The 21,860-nt window shown below is 39.0% G+C and overlaps 1 protein-coding gene across 2 annotated transcripts in view; it reads right to left on the bottom strand.

Moving 5' to 3' along the window:
• Nucleotides 1-18,271, bottom strand: part of hdac5 (histone deacetylase 5) — an 80,763-nt gene extending 62,492 nt beyond the window's left edge. Inside the window, exons 1-2 of one of the 2 annotated variants that reach the window (XM_030140363.1) lie at nucleotides 18,052-18,271; nucleotides 4,077-4,221 (exon numbers count right to left, since the gene is read on the bottom strand). In XM_030140363.1, the coding sequence (XP_029996223.1) occupies nucleotides 4,077-4,098 (22 nt within the window). In that variant the 5' untranslated portion in view covers nucleotides 4,099-4,221; nucleotides 18,052-18,271. The remainder of the gene's footprint in view (nucleotides 1-4,076; nucleotides 4,222-18,051) is intronic. The other variant, XM_030140364.1, reaches the window with a different exon arrangement.
• Between the last annotated feature and the right edge of the window lie 3,589 nt (nucleotides 18,272-21,860).

Below are 21,860 nucleotides of genomic sequence, written 5' to 3'. Positions count from 1 at the left end.
TTGTATCATCTCACAATAATAAATGAACAAATCATTGCATTTGTGATTTAATGGAAAAATTTCACACTTCTGTTTTTTGGACATTTAGTAAATACTGGTAAAGTTTGTGCAGATGTCCGATGGAAAAGCCACTACTGTCGACTAAACAGCAGCTTATAAATGGACATAATAACTAGAGATGAATGACAAATAATCACATTTCATTTATTACTTTGAACTGTCAAAACAGATCTACAGATTAAAGACAGTTGATTAAAGGTGGGGTAGGAGATCCTGGAAAAAATATTCGAGTAGCTCCATTTTGAAAATATATAATTCAAAAGTCCAAACCCTTTCTTCAGACTTCCCCCCCGAAGCCACGCCTCCATTTTATTAATTGTACTCGAAGAGGGGGGAGGGACAAATGGCAGTTGAGTTTGATAGACATATCACCGTTCAATCATTTGGATGGGCCAGTTAAAATGATTGGATGGTGTTTTTTTCAGTCCTGTCCATTCCACAGGTGAATACATTTTTTAATTTTTGTGTTAGAGCATTTAATTAATTGGTTGTAATTGGAGTGTGAAAGGGATTTTAAGCAATATAGTCAAAAATGCTCCAGGAAAACATCTCCTACCCTATAATTAAGTCTCGAGTCCGGATCTGACAGTTTGGTCCAACAGTGTTTTGTTCTAATTTTCTGTCCGATGTGTCTACTGAGTGACGTCCATCCACTGGAATAACACAAACATGTGCTGGGAACTGACCTGTCAGCTAACAGCACTCAAAATATTGTTCCGCTTCATACAATATCTTGAGAATAATGATTTATCACACCTAATGAATAGGGCTGTGTATTGGCAAGAATCTGGTGATACGATACAAATCACAATACTAGGGCCACGGTACGATATATCGCGATATATCACAATACTGTTAACGCAGCAATATTTTTACTTTGTTTTGTTTCTTCTTCTAAGAGACTGTTTCCTGGAAAAATTTAATCATACCAGAAATTTGCACTAATACTAAACAAATTTTTATTTTATCAGAACAGGATTTACAACTTTATCACCAAACTTTTCTCTGTAAAAATGAATTTTTTAAAGAAATAATAATAAATAAATAAATAAATTTATGTTTTACAGACATTACAGTTTAAGATCCCATTTAAATGTTAATATACTATTAGTTGTGAAAAGAATGCCAAGTGCACAGTCCCTGAGTCGTCCAACATCATAACATTATTCCCAATAAAGGAACAAACATCTGCCTCTTTCAGACAATAAAAAGTGCTTTTAGAATGATGGAGATAACCATTGTTTAACAAAACAGTGTTATCAGTTTAAAAAAACTACATGCATGACCTGCAATATCACAATAGTACTTTTTTAGTACAAACAGAGCAAAATACCCATATGAACATAGAAATAAAAGAGCTTGCAGGACTCCCCAAAAATAATAAAAAACAAAAACAAGAACCTCCACAATATCTCCATTTGAATAAATACCTAAAAATATCAATACAGTACTTTTTAATATTGATACAGTATTGTGAAATTAAATATTGCGATATATTGCGGAACCGATATTTTCTTACACCCCTACTAATGACTGAACCTGGAGAGAAATAGCTAGAACCTCTGCATATCTATATACCTATTTTACATACATGGACTTCTCTACTTTTTTCTTATATCTTGTGAATGGACTTTTGTGGACTCATACTCTTGCTGACTGTAACCTTTGAACCACCATGTTCGCAAGTTGTTATTGTGTACTGTTGTAAAAAAAATTTAAAAATCAATAAACACATCGGTTAAAAAAAAAAAAAAAGACAACTGTTCAGTCCTAATTCATGGAATAAAGAAGCTCCTCTGTCATCGTACAGTGACAAAGCGTGGCCTAAAGGCTTTGGTTTCAACCCAGCATGAGCGTCTTCCATCCACCAGGTCAAAGGTCACACACTGGTGGGTCAAGGTTACAACAAAGCCATGTTTAAACTGATGTTATTTAGGTTGTGTTTTAGCCACATGATAAATATACAAGGGGCTGTTCTCTTTCAAATGAAGTCTAATAAACACATTTGGATCTTACACTTGTTCTGCTATAACCCGAACACCACAGTCCCACTGACACTATCGACTTTACTGACCTCAACTCAGCACCGTTGGGCCTGGTTTGGACAACACCATGCACATACTTACAGCTGGTTGTTATAGCAACGCAGCGTAAACTGACATGTCTACTCAGCTGAACAAATTCATTCAGATGAACTCTAACGTTTGTATATTGGCCTTCCATTTCCTCTGTGAAACCACAGCCATAAGAGGAAGCTGAAGGTACTATGGAGTTAGAGATCCATGAAAAGGGTAGATGATAGATCAGACCACACGATGATCATCATCATCATCATTGTAATGGTCATCATCACGGTTATCATCATCATCACCATTATCATCGTCATCATCCCCACTGTCATCACCATCATCATCATCATCATCACCGTCATCTTCATTGTCATCATCATCTACATCAACATCATCATCACCTTCATCACCATCATCATCACATCTTCATCAATACATCACCTTCACCATCATCATTGCCTTCATCATTATCATCACCATCATCATCGTCATCATCATTGTAATGGTCATCATCACCGTCACCATCATCATCACCACTGCCATCACCATTATCATCACATCTTCATCAACACATCACCATCATCACCTTCACCATCATCATCACCTTCATCACCATCATCATCACATCTTCATCGCCACATCACCTTCACTATCATCATCATCATTATCATCATCGTAATGGTCATCATCATCATCACCATCATCATCGTCATCATAATCATCATTATCATCGTCATTGTCATCATCATCATCATCATCATCACCATTTGTCATCATAATTGTCATCATCACCACCATCATCATCATCATCATTACCATCATCATCGTCATCATCATCATCATCACTGTCATCATCACCGTCATCATCATCATCATCACCGTCAACATCAACATCATCATCACCTTCATTACCATCATCATCACATCTTCATCAACACATCACCATCATCACCTTCACCATCATCATCACCTTCATCACATCTTCATCAACACATCACCTTCCCCATCATCATCGCCTTCATCATTATCATCATATCATCATTTGCAGGTTTACTGGTGGTCCCTAGAATCTCCACAAGTAGGATGGGCACTGGGTTAGCCCTAACACTAACCCTAACCCTAACTTGGCCTGTCCTAAGTGACATGTTCAGGCCTAAACAAGTAGAATTCCCTTTGAAAGGCAGGAACAGCTGCCATGGGTAAAGAAATGAAATTGACATGGTGGCCAAAGTGTTAATGCTGTAACCTGGTAATTTGGTGGAAAACCAGATGGATGCCCATTGGCCCCTCCCATGACCTTTGATTGGATTTAAATCCCACCGCTACTTCACGGAAATCAGTTTTACCTTGGATTGCACAATTTGTCCCTGCTCACTCATGCATAAAAACCTGGGTCTGTAAATTTGGACAAATATCCACCAATCCCCTCCCTACCGACGTCCATGAAAGAAAATCCCAAAAATTATCAAATGCGGAATTGGGGGTAATTTTTCAAAATGTGTATATATATATATATATATATATATATATATATATATATATATATATATATATATATATATTTATTTATTTTTTATACACCCTGTATAGTTCCATACATGGTACAGGTTTCTATTATTTGTACTAACAGTTGCAGTAGTAGTACATCCACTGTTAATACTAGTATTTGTAGTAATAGTATATCCACTGTTAATACTTGTATTTGTAGTAGCAGTATATCCACTGTTAGTACTGGTATTTGTAGTAATAGTATATCATGAGATAACTTTTGTTATGATTTGGCACTATATAAATAAAATTTAATTGTTTGATTGATCATCATCATCATCCTCATCATCATCTCACATATCAATCATGTGTTTCTCCCTCTCAGTGACCTGAAGACCTACTAACCGCTCTCACTCCCTTCCTCATCACATCAGCTGTTTTGTACGACAGGAGACCCACCTGGGGTATGTGATAGATTCATGAAGCCCCTCCCCAATCCTTCCACTGTGTGTGAATTAAAGAGGGTCCTCTGTGTCGGCCATGTGTTGGACGACCACCGCGGTTCAGACACACAGCTGATTCCCACTTCCTCCTTAACACTTTACTGTAGACAGAAGAAACAAAACACCAGTACGTTAGTCAGACATCATTAATTACCCATTATTCCATGGTGACATTTCCTCAGGTGTGTAACTGACGTGTATTACCAGTTCACTGCAGAATGCTGCATTGTACAATATTTTTCTCTAAACTAATTCATTATTTACTCCCTGTTTAACATTCAGTCCCTTACTTCACTCCCAGGTTTTGCTTCTATTGCTTCATTCCTGAGCAGAATGTGCAATAATATAAATGTAGTTGTTCAAACATTTACTGATCACCTCAGTATTTAAATCCTTGACCTTTAGTTCTCCAGTCATTATTTCCTTGAGCACATGAAGTGAAACAAGGACTGTTCACTCAGATGAACTCTAACATTTGTATATAGGCCTTCCATTTCCTCTGTGAAAACCATAACCATGAGTGAAAGTTGAAGGTACTTTGGAGTTAGAGATACATGAAAAGGGTAGATGATAGATGACCATACCATCACCCCACCACCACCATCACCACCACCATCATTATCATTATGACCATCATCACTATCATGACCACCACCATCATAATCACCATCATCATCACCATAATCACCACCATCATCATCATCACCACCACCACCACCACCACCACCATCAACCCCACCATCATCATCATCACTACCATCATCACCATCACCACCCCCACCATCATCACCGTCACCACCACCACCATCATCACCACCATCACCACCGTCATCATCATCATCATCACCACCATCACCACCATCATCATCATCATCCCCACCACCACCGTCATCACCTTCACCACCACCATCATCACCGTCACCACCATCATCACCACCATCATCACCGTCACCACTATCATCACCACCACCATGACCGTCATCATCATCATCATCATCACCATCACCACCACCACCTTCATCATCATCTCACACATACCAAAACTAACATCAGAACAGTATTTTTGTGAAATCCCAACAAAGGAGCTAACATTATTTAATAAAAAAAGAGTTAAATAATAGTAAAGAAAATAAAAACAAAAAAACAAAAATGAACCTCCACAATATCTGCATTTGAATAAATACCTAAAAATATTGATACGGTACTTTTTAATATCAATACAGTATTGTGAAATTAAATATTGCAATATATTGCAGAACTGATATATTCTTACACCCCTATTTGCTAAATGACCCACATTTTTACTTTTAAATCAATTTTTGCTTTAGTTGGACCATAAGAGATTATCCAAAACAAGGAGCTACTTTATATTGAAATAAATGTTGGAATGGCAGTCCATTAAAGTTGCTCTCTGATGGGACATTACTGTGTTTTGACCCGTAAGCAGAACTAGAAGAGTGTGTTACCACTAGGGATGTAACGATATGAACATTTCATATCACGGTTATTGTGACCAAAATTATCATGGTTATCATTATTATTGCGGTATTGTTGAAATTGTGCTCAAAATGTTCAAAAAGTACTAATACACACACTGAAATAATTTAATAAAGTTATATTTTGAAAAAAACAAAAACAAACAAACAAACAAATAAAAATAACAGCACAATGTACTTTCTGTTGGCAGAAACATTCAAATATTACCATGTAAACATCAAACATACAAATGTGCATTAAAGATGACACCTTATGGCCATTGCTTGACCATTTTCCATAACAAGTTTGAGTTGTTTTAGTTTCTTTTTCAGAGATAGATAGATAGATAGATAGATAGATAGATAGATAGATAGATAGATAGATAGATAGATAGATAGATAGATAGATAGATAGATAGATAGATAGATAGATAGATAGATAGACAAGTGTCGTCGGCTACTTTCCGCTCCGGAGCCCAGGTCAGGTCTTTTCTGCCGCCCAGCACAAGATTAGAAACCTCCTGCCCGATTGTGAAAAAAAAAAAAAAATTTGTGTACGCATGGATCGCAGGGCTTTACTTGTATCACCAGATTACTATTACTAGTGACCCCTGCCGGATATACCATCATTCGTTCCCACGGGGAAACGTCAACCTCCGTACAGGGTCAAAGGTCTATTAAGCCAATGAATGTGACCCTGCAATCCCCTGTGCGGATGACATGGAACTACAGCGGGTTTGACCTGGATTGCCGGGGGCATCCACTGTATACAAACATGGCTGAACACATGCACCTTGATGTCACCTGGGACCCCAGAATCGCACCCATTTACCCAACACATGCATAAACCGTGTGGCACGTGCTATTGTTTGTATACATTTACACCACCACATCACCGATATCGTGCCACAATGTAGTTCCCCGAGTTTTACAACATTTGAAAAACAAACAGACAATTATATTCTTTCTAACTTTTATTTGAAATGAATGCTGTCAGTGTGTGTCCTATATATGAACCACTGGCTTTATAATTGTAGTTTTCATTTGCCTCAGAATATATCCGTACTAAAATGTACAAATATATATGAATAATACATGAACAAAGAATAATGTACATGGAGATCACTAGACGTAGTTTGGAGCAAGGTCACTCTTTTTTTTAGTCTTTGCCTGTTATGAGGTCTACACTTTGCCTTTTACAATACAGGCATAGTGCTCTTTTCAGCGTTAAAACTGGTCATAAAATTAGGTAAAATGAGGTATGGAAAACAGTCATTTTGCTTGAATGTGGCATAGGGAGGCAAAGCCCCCCGTATACCCACCCCCAGGGCCTTGGCGGCCCCCGGAACCCTGCCATCTGGGAAGAGCCACCTACTTTTAACAAATAACCGTCTACTCTGAAAATTATTGAAACCCCTGAGATAGATAGATAGATAGATAGATAGATAGATAGATAGATAGATAGATAGATAGATAGATAGATAGATAGATAGATAGATAGATAGATAGATAGATAGATAGATAGATAGATAGATAGACAGACAGACAGACAGACAGACAGACAGACAGACAGACAGACAGACAGATAGATAGAACAGAGGTCTCTCTCTCTCTCTCTCTGTCTCTCTGAGTTTTCTACATGCGGTAATCAAATGCAGTTATCATGATAATTAGAATTTAAACGGTAATATGAAACACTGGGAATTTTACCGCAGTTCATCATTACACCGGTAATCGTTACATCCCTAGTTACCACTACAGTGTTTTAGTTTTGTACTAATTAAGGTGCAGGTGGAACTGATCCACTGACTTACACTCAAATGTGCATTTAAAACACACACAACAGAACCCTTCAGTCTCCTCTAATGAAAAGCCTTCAGTTGCATCTCACTGGTCTGCATTGTGTCTGAACAGGAAGTTCATTATATTATGGAAACTAGCTGTCCTCTGCCGCCCCCTGCTGGATGCCCACCACCACAGTGTATCACCTGTAAAGGAAAGCTCGTGCTTCTTTACTCTAATGTGATTTACAGTAACATGTTTAGCACCAATCCACAAACTCTCTCTCTTTCACACACAGGCTCATCTCACATTACACACACACACACACAAATGCACACACACACACCAGCAGGTCTGTCTGAGGTCTGCTGGCTCTGAGCCCAAACCCTGATCATAGTCATTTAATGCTCTTACTGAGGTGGAGGAGGGGGGGCGTGGCTGCAGTTTTTATCATCATCATCATTACCATCAATCATGGTCCTCATCAGGACACATAAAACAGACAGAGGACAGGCGGTAATTACAGTTAAAGCGGTCTGAAATGATTCACACATCAGTGGATCACATGGTTTACAGGTATTTACAGGTACAATGAGCCGGTCTTCCATGGTTTACAGACACAACCAACACCACCACCAGGACACGGACCGTCAACACAACTCATTTGTATTATTATTCATGTTCAGGGGTATAACAGTGATGTCTACGAACAGCACAAAGGTTTATACTGAGGCTGACGGTTTAGATCAGGGGTGTCAAACACTCGGCCCGGGGGCCAAATCCAGCCCACCAAAGGGTCCAATCCAGCCCATGGGATGAATTTGTGAAATGCAAAAATTACAGAGTTAACTAGAAGCACTCGGAGAGCGCAGACCTCCGCCAAGGCTGATCAGTGCCCCCCCCCCCCCCCCCCCCCCCCCCCGTAGGTCCCCCCACCCCCAATCACCACCAAAATTTAATCATTTCTTCCTTATCCCATTTCCAACAAACCCTGAAAATTTCATCCAAATCTGTCCATAACTTTTTGAGTTATGTTGCACACTAACGGACAGACAAACAAACAGACAGACAAACAGACAAACAAACCCTGGCAAAAACATAACCTCCTTGGCGGAGGTAATAACAATCATTTTAGTTCAGCTTCCACATTCAGACCAATTCAATCTCAAGTGGGTTAGACCAGTCAAATACTATCATAATAACCTATAATTAATGATAACTCCAAATTTTTCTTTTTGTAACATTTTCATGTAATTTTACTGTATTTCCAATAAAACAAACTACCATTTCACAAAAAAACGTGAATAATCTGAACAAATACGAACAACCTGAACTGTCTTAAGAGAAGTCAGTGTAATTTTAATAATATTCTGCCTGATATTTAGGGGTGTAAGAAAATATCGGTTCTGCAATATATCGCAGTATTTCCTTTCACAATACTGTATCAATATTAAAAAGTACTGTATCAATATTTTTAAGTATTTATTGAAATGAAGATATTATGGAGGTTCATTTTTGGGTTTTTTTGCTTTTCTTTTTTGTTTATATTTTATTTATTATTATTTAACACTCTTTTATTAAATAATGTTAATTCCTTTGTTGGGATTGCACAAAAATAATGTTCTGATGTTAGTTCCGAACTAATAGAATATGAACATTTGAACAGGATCTTAAACTGTAATGTCTGTAAAACAGAATTTAAGTTTTAACAGGAAAATTTTTTGATACAGCATTAGATCCTGTTGTGATCAAATAAAAATGGGCTTAGTTTTTGTGCAGATTTCTGGTGTAATTCCTTTCTTCCAGGAAACAATCTTTTAAAAAAGAAACAAAACCAATTTAAAAATTGCCATTTAACATATATCGATATATCATAGTATATCGTATTGTGATCCTAGTATTGTGATTTGTTTCATATCGCCAGATTCTTGACAATACACACCCCTATCAAATACTATCATAATAACCTATAATTAATGACAACTCCAAATTTTTCTTTTTGTAAATGTAAACATTTTCATGTAATTTTACTGTATTTACACTAAAACAAACTACCATTTCACAAAACAAACGTGAATAACCTGAACAAATATGAACAACCTGAACTGTCTTAAGAGAAGTCAGTGTAAATTAAACAATATTCTGTCTGATATTAAATATTTTATGTATTTGTAGATCCACTGTGATCTGTCAGTTGTAATACACATCTGTAAATGATAAACTGAAGCATAATATTGTTAAAATTGGACTTTGTTGCAAAAAAAAAAAAAGACATTTCAGTTTGTTTCTGTTATTCACATTGTTTTAAAGGATTGTTTGTAGATGTAAACGTTATCATAATGTAATTTTACTTTTTTCACTGTAAAACATTGTGGAAAGTTGACATTATTTATACATTATTATATTATTATGTTACTGGTCCAGCCCACTTCAGACCAAATTTGACTGAATGTGGCCCCTGAACTAAAATGAGTTAGACACCCCTGATTTAGACGAAGTTAAAATATATCACAGCTCATCACTATACAATAAATGAAGTGTTACTACAGACATACCCCAGGCAACAAATCACACTGTCCACACAGCAAAGGTCACATCATCAGGTTTTTTCTCAGTGAAAAATAAATGTAAAAGCTTATCACTGCCTGTAAAAGTGTGACTCACATCACAATCACCACGTCTACTAAAGTATCTGGGGTGTGATTCTCTTTCATTTTCATGATTATTAAATGGTGCCTTGGTAAGAGATTGGTAGCTGACAAACCAAAAAAAAAAACAGAAAAAGAAAATAGATGTTGTCTTTTTATATCTCACATTTTGAACTTGCCAAACAGGTGGATTGGACGGAGGGGTTTTGTTGAATCCCCTCTGCGTTCACCAGACCTCACACCACTAGACTGTTTTTTATGTGTATCCCTAAAAGACAAAGTCTACTCAATGAGACCTGCAACAGTCGCTGAACTGAGTGCAGCCATTGAACATGAATGCACGCAAATACCAAGGGAACTATTTGGTGATGTGTGCGATTCCACTGGTTGGCGTTGTCAGCAGAGTCTGGACCACAACAGACGTCAGTTTGAGAACAGGAAGTGACAAAACAAAAAAATTATGTTTGTAAATTCTATTACATTTGGAAAACTAAAATAATTTTAATAAACACCTACTTTACAATTATTTTAAGTGTGTATACTTTTTTTGGGACGCCCTGTATATTAAAACTTCAGAAGCATCAAAGCAGTGTCCACTAGGAATGTCCCGATCCGACCCAAAGATCGGTATCGGCTGCTGATCTGGTGTTGTTAGAAGATTAGATCAGATTTAGTCACGATTAGGGATGTAACATTACCGGTATAACGATAAACCGCGGTAAAATTGCAGACAGTTAGTATTACCATTTAAATTCTAATTATCATGATAACTGTGTTTGATTACCGTACTTTTAGAGGAAAAAACCCTATGCAAAGATCTGCTTTTATGTCAAATATTTGAGTATACGTTTAATTTATTACAATTTTAATTGTGTATACCTAATATATGGAACCCATAGTCACGTTTAAGGTCTTTGAAAAGGTTCGTTAAGCATCTGTGTGTTATTTATGCAATAAATCATATACATTTTTCAAATCGGACTTTATATTTTTTGTGTTTTCTGGCCTTTTGTGTTGATATAGAAGGTTAAAGTGAAAAAATAATAGACAGATGATATAAATGAAGTTGTGCTGAAAGAAAAGATACCAAACATGGGTATAGTAAACATTTCTGTACATAGTATATAAAGGCAAAATCAAAAGCACTGAAAAACGGACAAAATAGGCTCAGACCACTAAGGGTTAATATTTGAATGTTCCTGCCAACAGAAAGTACATTGTGCCAAATATTTTATTTGTTTTTTTTTTGTTATTGTTTTTTTTTCTTTCAAAATACAACTTGGTTAAATTATTTTAGTGTGTGCATAAATACTTTTTGAATGTTTTGAACACAGTTTCAACAATACCGTGACAATAATGATAACTGTGATAATTTTGGTCTCAATAACCATGAAATGAAATTTTTATATCATTACATCCCTAGTCACGATATCATGCTAAACTGGACCTGGTTCTGGGATGCTGCTCCCGTCCTGCTCCCTCAAATTAAAGTTTCTGAATGTAGGGAAATGGAAAATTTGCTTCACAAAGGTGGGAATTAGTAAAGCGTCTATAGGTTTCTTTTTCACTTTAAGGTCCGGTAGTGATGCGCGAGTCGGGTTTATTTTCAACCCACGGGGCTTTTGTGGAATTATTTGACTCGACCAAACCCGACCCGCAATTAAACCCACTGATCCGCCCATCATTAACGCACAGCACTGAATGTACCCCCATATAATACCTGGACGGACCTGTCCATAGAAGTGCTACAGCAGTGGCACACATACGGCCAAAACCATCCTGCCAAAGGTTCTAATTTGTCCCACAGTATGAATTCAGAAAGTGCAAAAATTATACTAAAGTTATTAAGAGTCAAAGGTGTCATAGTTGTTTTAGTGCAGGTTTCACATTCAGACCAACTGTGATCTACAGTAAAATAATAGTATAATAACCTAGAAACAGTGACACCAAATTTATATCAAAATTTCATTGTAAAAAGTCGGTATCAGATCAGTATCCAGATGTGGACATCACTAGTGTCCACATCACTGTACTGAGGTTTGACCTTGTGTTGAATGGTCTTCAGTTCATTTAAAGAGTCAACATCCCAGAACTGGCAACACACAAGCTATTAAAATGTGTCACTTGTTAATAATGAAGGGAACGACATGAGCAGATTATGATGCAAGGATAGAGGACATATGGAGCTGAACGTATGGCTCTAGTTTTCTGAATAAATCAGATTAGGGTCAGATCCAGCCAAAATGAACATCAGTGTCATAAATTAAAGTTTCACCAAATATTTCTCAAATAGGTTCATTCCTTTTTTAGATTAAGAACTCTACTTATGGAACTGTTTAAAAAAATGTCAGTATCACTTGTAGAAAAAAAAGATATAAAAAATATAATCAATATAAAATGAAACCTAAAAAGGACTCAAATATGTAACTGTTAACTTTAATAATAATATTTGTTCAGACTCATATATGTAAATGTGCTATTAACTTTAATAATAATATTTGTTCAGATTCATATATGTAAATGTGCTATTAACTTTAATAATAATATTTGTTCTTGTATCAGTGATATTTTCAGTCTGTGAATCTGTTGAACTAATTATTTAACAGTACATGAATATTCACAGGTTCTGTCCAATCCAATTATTAGTCCAATATTCTCTGCTATTATCTGTATAAATCACTTCAGTTGTAATATGTCTGTTCAGTAAAAGTTTATGATCATATTTGCAGTGTTTTAGTTCCAGTCAGTCTTTTATTGTGATGCTGAACAAAGGTCCAAACTGCTGTCCCCGTGTCACAACAGATTTGTGTTCATAAAAACTGATCATTTACACACTTTGAGCCAATACTGATCCCAGTTGTACTTTTCCATCAGAGCTAAAGCCCTATGTTTCATTTAGGACCCATTTATGATAAGAACAGCATGTTTTGGACATTTGCATAAAGTGAAAAAAATGATGTTCATTTTGAGTCCCAGTGTCACACAGAAGTAATTTAAGTATTTTTACCCCAAATTTTTATTTCTGTAAATTATACCATGTGTCATGTGACAGTACTTGCTCAGACCGATTCATACATGTATTAAACATGGAGATCAGTTATTTAGTTTTCAACGCAGAGCTTATTGAACATGAAATGTATCCCTGTGTGTCACTGCTTGATCTGGCACAGTAGTTGATTATCCAAATAGTTACCAATTAAGTTAACAGCTGACACTAGCAGATTAGGTAATTAATCATCCCAGCTCTGGTGTCCTTGTGTAGGAAACACATACCATAGACTGCGCTGGTTTCACCTGGACAACATAATGTAATCCAGCCCAGCAGCACTGCAATAAGCCCAGTTTAAAACCCGTCTAATGGCCCCGTGCTTCTGTGGGTGTTATGAGTCACATCTAAGGTGGTGTTTCGAATGTTCTGTTGTGCTCTGGTTGTCTCACAGTGATCATTAGAAACATCTTCACACGTATTTGATGACCTCAGTGCAGAAAAACAGTCTAGGCTTCAATTAAGAGGTTAAAAAAAACCCACTTGTCTCTTAATAACACGTAGTCCTGTTCCAGTACTTCACCATCCTCTAACTCTAACTCTCACAGGAAGTCAGTGTCGCAGCAGCATCAGGCTGGGCGCCACGGTAACGGTGTCAGGGCCTAGATAATGGGATAAAACGCTGTGGGTGTGTGCGTGTCTTTGTGTGTACTTAGGTACAGAGCTAACTAGCTGTGACAGACTAACCTGCTGGCCAACTACTCCATTAGCCTGATGACAGGAACACAAGCACTGAAAGCCGACGTGTGAAAAGGGAAACGAACCAGCTTCCACTCAGGTCACATGACTCTCCTGCACAGGCAGAAGTCGCTCATGCTGCCAAAGCGCCAACATATACAAATCCATGGCTCTTCTTTCTCTCATATTCCATCTCTTCTCTCTTTGCCGCCTCCTCCTCCTCTTCACACCATCATTTCCTAAAATACCTGGCCCCTCCCATTTTGGAGAGGAGCAGGAAGTGCTGCCTAGCAACCAGGGAGCTTGCTGCCGTGGTAACAGCTCACCTGAACACCTCTTCCCTAAACAAACAGCAGGTGTGAGCAAATGTGAGACAGAGAACAGGAATCCAAGACCAAGTGACTGTTCCAGTGTTTGTTTATAGCTGTGATTTCTCACACGCACACAAACACACACAAACACAGTCAACTGTAACGGCTGAGTGTGTATCACCCATTTCCCTCTTTGCTTTGTCCAGAAGACTCAAGGACAAAGGAGACGAGCACATCCCCACAGAGGCTGTCCTTGAAGAGATGGACACAGCATCGCATATTAAAGATTATTCAAAAAAAAAAAAAAAAAAAAAAAAAAGATCGCTATGCAATCACCATCCATCCATCCATCCGGTTAAAACCCTTTCAAATCCTCGTTCCTTTTGCATCCAATCATATCCACATATCCACATACTCTGGTTCACTGGACCGACTGGTCAAAGAACATAACGTGCTGCACACTTGTGTTGAAAGTTCCTGCCCTATAACTTAGATTAGATTGTCTTTGTGTAAAACTTATTACATACATATTTATATTTGAAAGGACTCAGATATTATAACTGCACAAGGCAGAAGACCATTGGACCTGGAAACAGCAGGTCAAGGTCACCTATGTTCAATATTCTTCTGTTCCATGACAAAATGCATCCACAGTACAAATGTGGTGCAGATGTTTCAATGCATTCTTCAGATAATACAATTATGTCATTGAATGGACAGACAGACAGAAAGACAGATGACAAAACGATTACAATGTAATATATAATACAATAATTTGGCCATTTGTGACCGAGGGGCAAAAAAATGAAAAAACAGGCGAATTCTGTAACAGTCTACTGGGGTGGACGGAAGTCTATGTTCACACACACTGTTCAAGCCAATTCTTTCTTTTGCCAACGAAAGAACAAAAAATTAGCTTTAATTACTTATAATTACAATTATAATTTTGCTGATGGCAGTGACGAGTATAGAGAAGATTAAAGGCAAGAGATGAAAATGGTGCTTATTTAGAACCACACTGTCATAAAGTAGAATCTGAAAGTTCCACATATTGTAGCCTGTACACATAAAATGAATAGAATAGAATAGAATAGAATAGAATAGAATAGAATAGAATAGAATAGAATAGAATAGAATAGAAAATACTGCTTTGACAGTATGATATGAGATAAATGACCAAACTAGTTTAGTCATCTACCATCAAACTGAACCCGGTTAGCCAGAGTGTATCTGACAGCTGAACCGTCATTTGATTTGTCCAATGTTTGAATATGTTTGTGAATTATATGACGTGTTACGGGCACTTTCCTGCAAAGTGTTTAACATGCTTGTTCATATTGTGCTGACAACAAAAATGTGATTTATCTGTGAGCTATGGAGGTAGAGGTAGAGGATGCCCAAATCCACAAACACACACAGCATAAGCATAGGAACCCTGAATCACAGAACAGAGTACCAAATAAAAGTAATAAACAATTCATTATACAACCAAGTGTCATTTGTACGATCAAGATGGTGTCAAAATCACAACATGACCAAGTGCACATATGGATAAAATCTGTTGCAGAGTAAGGACCATATAGTACTACATGTATTTTGTAGTTCCACTGAGGTGTGGTATGTTACAGGTGATGATAAACCTCTGAATAAGGTACTTCTATGGAAACAACCATCATCTACCGGCTCCAGGAGACACCTAGCTTTCCTAAGAAGTCAAACAAATGTCATATTACTAGCTTGAATACAAAGTAAACCCAAAGCAGAATGATGAGAATGACAAAGCAGGTGGACCCTGGACTATCTTAAACTCTCTCATGTCACAAAACATTTTCCCATAAAAGAAATTACTGTTTCATATCTTATATGCAAGTAATTAGAATTCTGGGGGCTGGCTGTTGAATGATGCAATAGGCATGAATGTTATTTTTTTTATTATTGTGTCTTGCATACAGACATGCCCAGCCCTTACCTGGGCTTATAAGACACCATAAATACAAACCAAAGATCAAATACCAGACAATAGGCACAATATGTAAACAAAACAAAATACTGACCTATTTAAACAAACATATCTGGAGCTTTTCTCTAGGCTTTACAAACAAATAATGCTAATTTAAATACATTTGAACTAAACAACCATTTCATCTTGTCATCATCAGTGCTCCAGAACAAATCAGGATTTCGGATAAACATGTCATCAAACAAAGAGGCTCTCAGTTCATCATATAGAGGACAATACAGAAGAAAATGTGATTCATAGTCATATTCTATTGATGTTTTCAAGACAATTCATCACATCTAATGTTTACAATTACCTGATGAATGAATAATGAAAATAACAACAAGGTGGTCCCACGACTCTGTATTAAGTGAACTTTGGTAATGTGCATTATAGACACACTCTGAATCCTATTTTATGACATATTTTACTGACCAACTAAGAAGAAACATTTCCAGTACATAGGCAACTCTTCTGGAATTTGAAAAACCAACATTTATAATTAAATATGTGCAAAAGTCCAGCAGACATCCTTGAACTTCCAAGGCCATGGAGATGATACCACTATAGAGAAAGAGTCTGTTTAATTGCATGTTTAAGAAAAATGCCTTAGAGGAAAGCTAGCACCCACATAGTGGAGAAGTGCACATGTAATGGATTCATATGTCAGGCTCTAATGCATGTTTAGACTGAACAGGGTCTGCCACATTATTTATCTGCTTGCACTATCATTAACAGATGCTGATTTCACTTCCATATATGCCAATAAAGTTCTTAGCGAACAGCAGCTGTATGATGGCACTCTGAGTTTTCTGCCAACTGTGTAATGACCTCCAATAAATGTCTTTATAATGGACATTAACATAACAGGGAACTACTATTTATAGCCAATGTTGGAGTTTAAAGGTGAGGAGATATACGCGATAACTTGTGGTCGTAGCCGTCCCTTACTGGTTTCCAGGTCCAGGTACATGTTCTCTATCTATCCACTAATCACTAATGGAGGACCTTCATTCCTTGCCTCCTCTGGCAGCTCCAGAGGCTTCTGCTGACCAGCTGTGACTGTTTTCTGCTACTTGTACCCGTGTTAGTTTGAGGCTGTTTGTGCTGCTTGTATATAACACCTAGTAGACGGTGGTGGTTAGTGGTGTTTGGAAGGAGATAGCAGCTATACAGAGATGCTAGTTAGCATTTGATGGTCAGGTGTTAAGCTTATGTTGTGTGGCTAACTGTGCCTGTACCTGTACTTTTATCGGTACACGTACTTTTACTTGTACTTGTATCTGTACCTGTATTTGTATCTGTACCTGTACTTTTACCTGTACCTGTACTTTTATCTTTACATGTACTTGTACTTTTATCTGTAGCTGTATTTGTATCTGTACCGGTATTTGCATCTGTATCTGTACTTTTACCTGTAACTGTACGTTTATCTGTATGTGTATTTGTATTGGCACCTGCATTTGTATCTGTACCTGTACTTTTATCTGTACATGTACTTGTATTTTTATCTGTACCTGTATTTGTATCTGTACTTTTATCTGTACATGTACTTTTATCTGTACCTGTATTTGTATCTGTACCTGTACTTTTACCCTTAACTGTACTTTTATCTGTACCTGTATTTGTACCTGTACCTGTAGATGTACTTTTACCTGTAACTGTATTTTTATCTGTACCTGTATTTGTATCTGAACCTGTATGGTCACTGTTTGGAAGTTAGCTGCTATGTTAGCTCCTGTGCTAACCACTGTGTTAGCTACCATGCTAGCCGTTGTGTTAGCTGCTGTGCTAGCCGCTGTGTTAGCTACTATGCTAGCCGCTGTGTTAGCTGTGGAGAAGTGTTGGCAGTGGCTTAGCGAGAATAACATTTAGGTTTCCCGTTAACCACCCTTCTTTCTGACACCTGTGAGTATCTGGCAGAAGGTGTACTCGACCAGGACGCTCTGTCGCGCATGCACGTACGCATTCTCCCCATAAAGCCCCCAGTACCGTGGATGTCGGCGGGTCCTCCTGGAACGTCTATCGGCGCAGAGGTCGCTTCCTCCCGGCTGTGGTTTCCGCCGAAGCTCGGTCCGTCCCCCCGCGAAGCTTCCACGGGAGCTTTTCTTCTACATTGAAAACGGCGAATTTGACGAAGCACGTCGCGTCTCACCTCCTAACGTTTCACCTCGTCCATATTTACAGTCTCTCTCTCTCTCTCTCTCTCTCTCTCTCTCACCCACCACCAACAACAACATTATTGACGTCCTCCTCCTACCACGTGACCAGTCTGCTGGGGCTAAAAATAGACTCAATAGAAGCCAATGGAGGCAGGCAGACAGACAGGGTACAGACAGACAGACAGGGTACAGACAGACAGACAGGGGACAGACAGGGGTACAGACAGACAGGGTACAGACAGACAGACAGACAGGGTACAGACAGACAGACAGACAGGGTACAGACAGACAGACAGGGTACAGACAGACAGGGTACAGACAGACAGACAGGGGACAGACAGGGGTACAGACAGACAGGGTACAGACAGACAGACAGGGGACAGACAGGGTACAGACAGACAGACAGACAGGGGACCGACAGAAAGACAGACAGGGTACAGACAGACAGACAGACAGACAGGGGACAGACAGACAGACAGGGTACAGACAGACAGACACACAGACAGGGTACAGACAGGCAGACACACAGACAGGGTACAGACAGACAGGGTACAGACAGACAGACAGGGGACAGACAGGGTACAGACAGACAGACAGACAGACAGGGGACAGACAGACAGACAGGGGACAGACAGACAGACAGACAGGGTACAGACAGGCAGACACACAGACAGGGTACAGACAGACAGACACACAGACAGACAGACAGGGGACAGACACACAGACAGGGTACAGACAGGCAGACACACAGACAGGGTACAGGCAGACAGACAGACAGACAGGGGACAGACAGACAGACAGGGGACAGACAGACAGGGTACAGACAGACAGACACACAGACAGGGTACAGACAGGCAGACACACAGACAGGGTACAGGCAGACAGACAGACAGACAGGGTACAGACACACAGACAGGGGACAGACAGACAGACAGGGGACAGAGAGACAGACAGGGGACAGACAGACAGGGGACAGACAGACAGACAGGGGACAGAGAGACAGACAGGCAGACAGGGGACAGACAGATAGGGGACAGACAGACAGACAAAGTACAGACAGACAGGCAGAGTACAGACAGACAGGGTACAGACAGACAGACAGACAGGGTATAGACAGACAGAGAACAGACAGACAGAGTACAGACAGACAGGCAGAGTACAGACAGACAGGGTACAGACAGACAGGCAGAGTACAGACAGACAGAGTACAGACAGACAGGCAGAGTACAGACAGACAGGCAGACACACACGCTCCTGTTTTGCTGTTTTCTCAAACATACGGTGCCTTGTTAGATCGACTACAGTACAGCTGTCAGCGTTTACTGTCATGTCTACAGTTACGTCGACTACATAACCTGCCATTCAAATGTGGTCGTTTCCACACATTAACCCTGGGAGTTGGATTAATCCTTCATGTTCACTTTTGGAACGGTTATGATGTCTTCAAATCTTAAAATGTGTCTTACTGTTATTTAAACTCAAACACTTCATTACATAACTCACTGTCTCTATCAATACATAACTGGCAGGTTAATGACTTTTTAAAAAGTGTTTGTGCATCGATAATTTTTCAATATTTTCTTTTTTTAATTCAAAGAAAAATTATTTTAAAAAATCCATCTTTGACAAATGTAGCCAGAGTTAAATAAGAACAATATGATAATGGGATGAATCATATTCATTAAAATGTGTCCTCTTGAAAATGTGATTGAATAATTTTCCTTTGTCTAGTCATGTGTTCTCTATAATAATGACAAATATGTATGCTTTTATAAGTATGTGTGCAATCTTGTAAATCTTAACCCTCAATATAAAAGTATTCCATGCATTTTTTTTAAAATAAATGCCCGATGTGACATATTTTTTATTTAATGTAACTTAAAAATGTATGTTTTCATTAAAAATATTATTTAAAAGGTTTATTCCAACTAAATTTGTAATTTAATCCATTTCTACTATGCTTTTTAAAAATGTCCTGGTACTGAACGTTCAGGGTTAACCATGCTGCGTCCTTCATTTGTCTTAGAACTCATACAACACAAGTCCAGAGGACCACTGCATTCATTATAAATTTGATAATATTTATCCTCCTTTGGGTTTAATATGATGTTGGTCACTTGTTTCTCTTTTTTTTGGGGGGGGGGTTACAGCATTAAACCTCTATGTGCACAGCTGATGATGTGTCTTGGTGGTAGCAGTTCTCAAAAATTACAAACAGGTGCGGTGCAAACACTAGGGCTTGGAACACCTCGTCCTTTTAACAAATCATGAATTCTGGAACGAACCAGTGACCTCTGCGAAAAGGGCAGCTGACAATCAGGGAGAGACCAAATGACAGCCAGGAAAGACTGCTGACAGGAGGGAAGAGACGCCACTGGGGCTGGTACGGGTTAGCGACCCACACCAGCAGGATTTCAGTGCTAGTGAGCATTTCTGGATCCACCCACTGCTGCTATGAAAACTACAAGAAGGAAAATGCCCCCAGAGCCTGCAAGAGTGGTTGTGGAAGATGGCTCACCACAGACGGATTACACGGCAACAGAACAAGGAATGGAAAAGACTAACCAAACACTCAACACCGCAACTGACAGACCATCACCGGCGGGGCAAAAGCTGCAGAGCTGCATTTGTGGCTGGTCAAAAGTAACATCAGCAAACTGCTTTAAGATCCACCAAGGCAAAAGGAAGTGTCTTGGTGAGCTGAGCAAGGGGCCTCACATTGACCAATACTTTTTAAGAAGGCCAAATCAGTTGAGTGAAGTCCAGAGACAGGAGAACCCCCACAGCCCTCTGGACATCAGCACCCCAGTCGAGGCTCCGCTTTGCATAGACCCACCAGGAGACACCAACACGGAATCCAAGCAGCCACAGCTAACAGCAGACACCACCCCGGAGCCCATGGAGAAACTGACGAGGGCCATGGAGAGGGAAAGAGCAGGCACTGAGATAAAGTAACTGTTGACTGAACTATGAAGAGCAGAGCACTTCAGATGACAACGCAAGAGCAAAGAACAAGGAAGGAGTCACTTTTACAGCAACCCTTACAGCTTTGTCAAAGGTCTTATCACCAGCGAGAAGAGTAGGAACCTCAATGTGCCATACAAAGTCTGGAAGAACACCTTAGGAAGACTCCAATGATCAGAAGCACAAACTAGTCACCATCCCGATTCACCCACTTGAGCACCAGATGGGCATGAGACCCCCCACACGGAGCGAGGTGGACAGGACCACAAAACATGCAACGTCAGCATCAGCTCCTGGGCCCGAAAGTGTCCCATCCAGACTCTACAAGAACACCCCTGGAGTCCTGAAATACCTATGGAAGCTGATGAAGGTGGCACAGCAGACAACAGTGATTCCTAAGGCATGGCAAAGAGTGGGAAGTAACCTGATCCCTAAAGATAAAAGCTCCTCATCCATCATCCACCACACACTGGACAGACAGCGGAACACCTTCTCAAAAAGACTGTCTGTCTATCTGTCTGTCTGTCTGTCTGTCTGTCTGTCTGTCTGTCTATCTATCTATCTATCTATCTATCTATCTATCTATCTATCTATCTATCTATCTATCCTGTTTCGGCAGATCATCCTCCTGAATGTAGAGGCAAAGATCTTCTTTGGTGTGCCGGGCCAAAGACT

This window comes from Sphaeramia orbicularis, chromosome 8, assembly GCF_902148855.1.
Source record: "Sphaeramia orbicularis chromosome 8, fSphaOr1.1, whole genome shotgun sequence".
Classification (NCBI taxonomy): domain Eukaryota; kingdom Metazoa; phylum Chordata; class Actinopteri; order Kurtiformes; family Apogonidae; genus Sphaeramia; species Sphaeramia orbicularis.
Note: the sequence above shows the minus strand (reverse complement) of the source record. Positions and strands in the feature narration are given on the sequence as shown.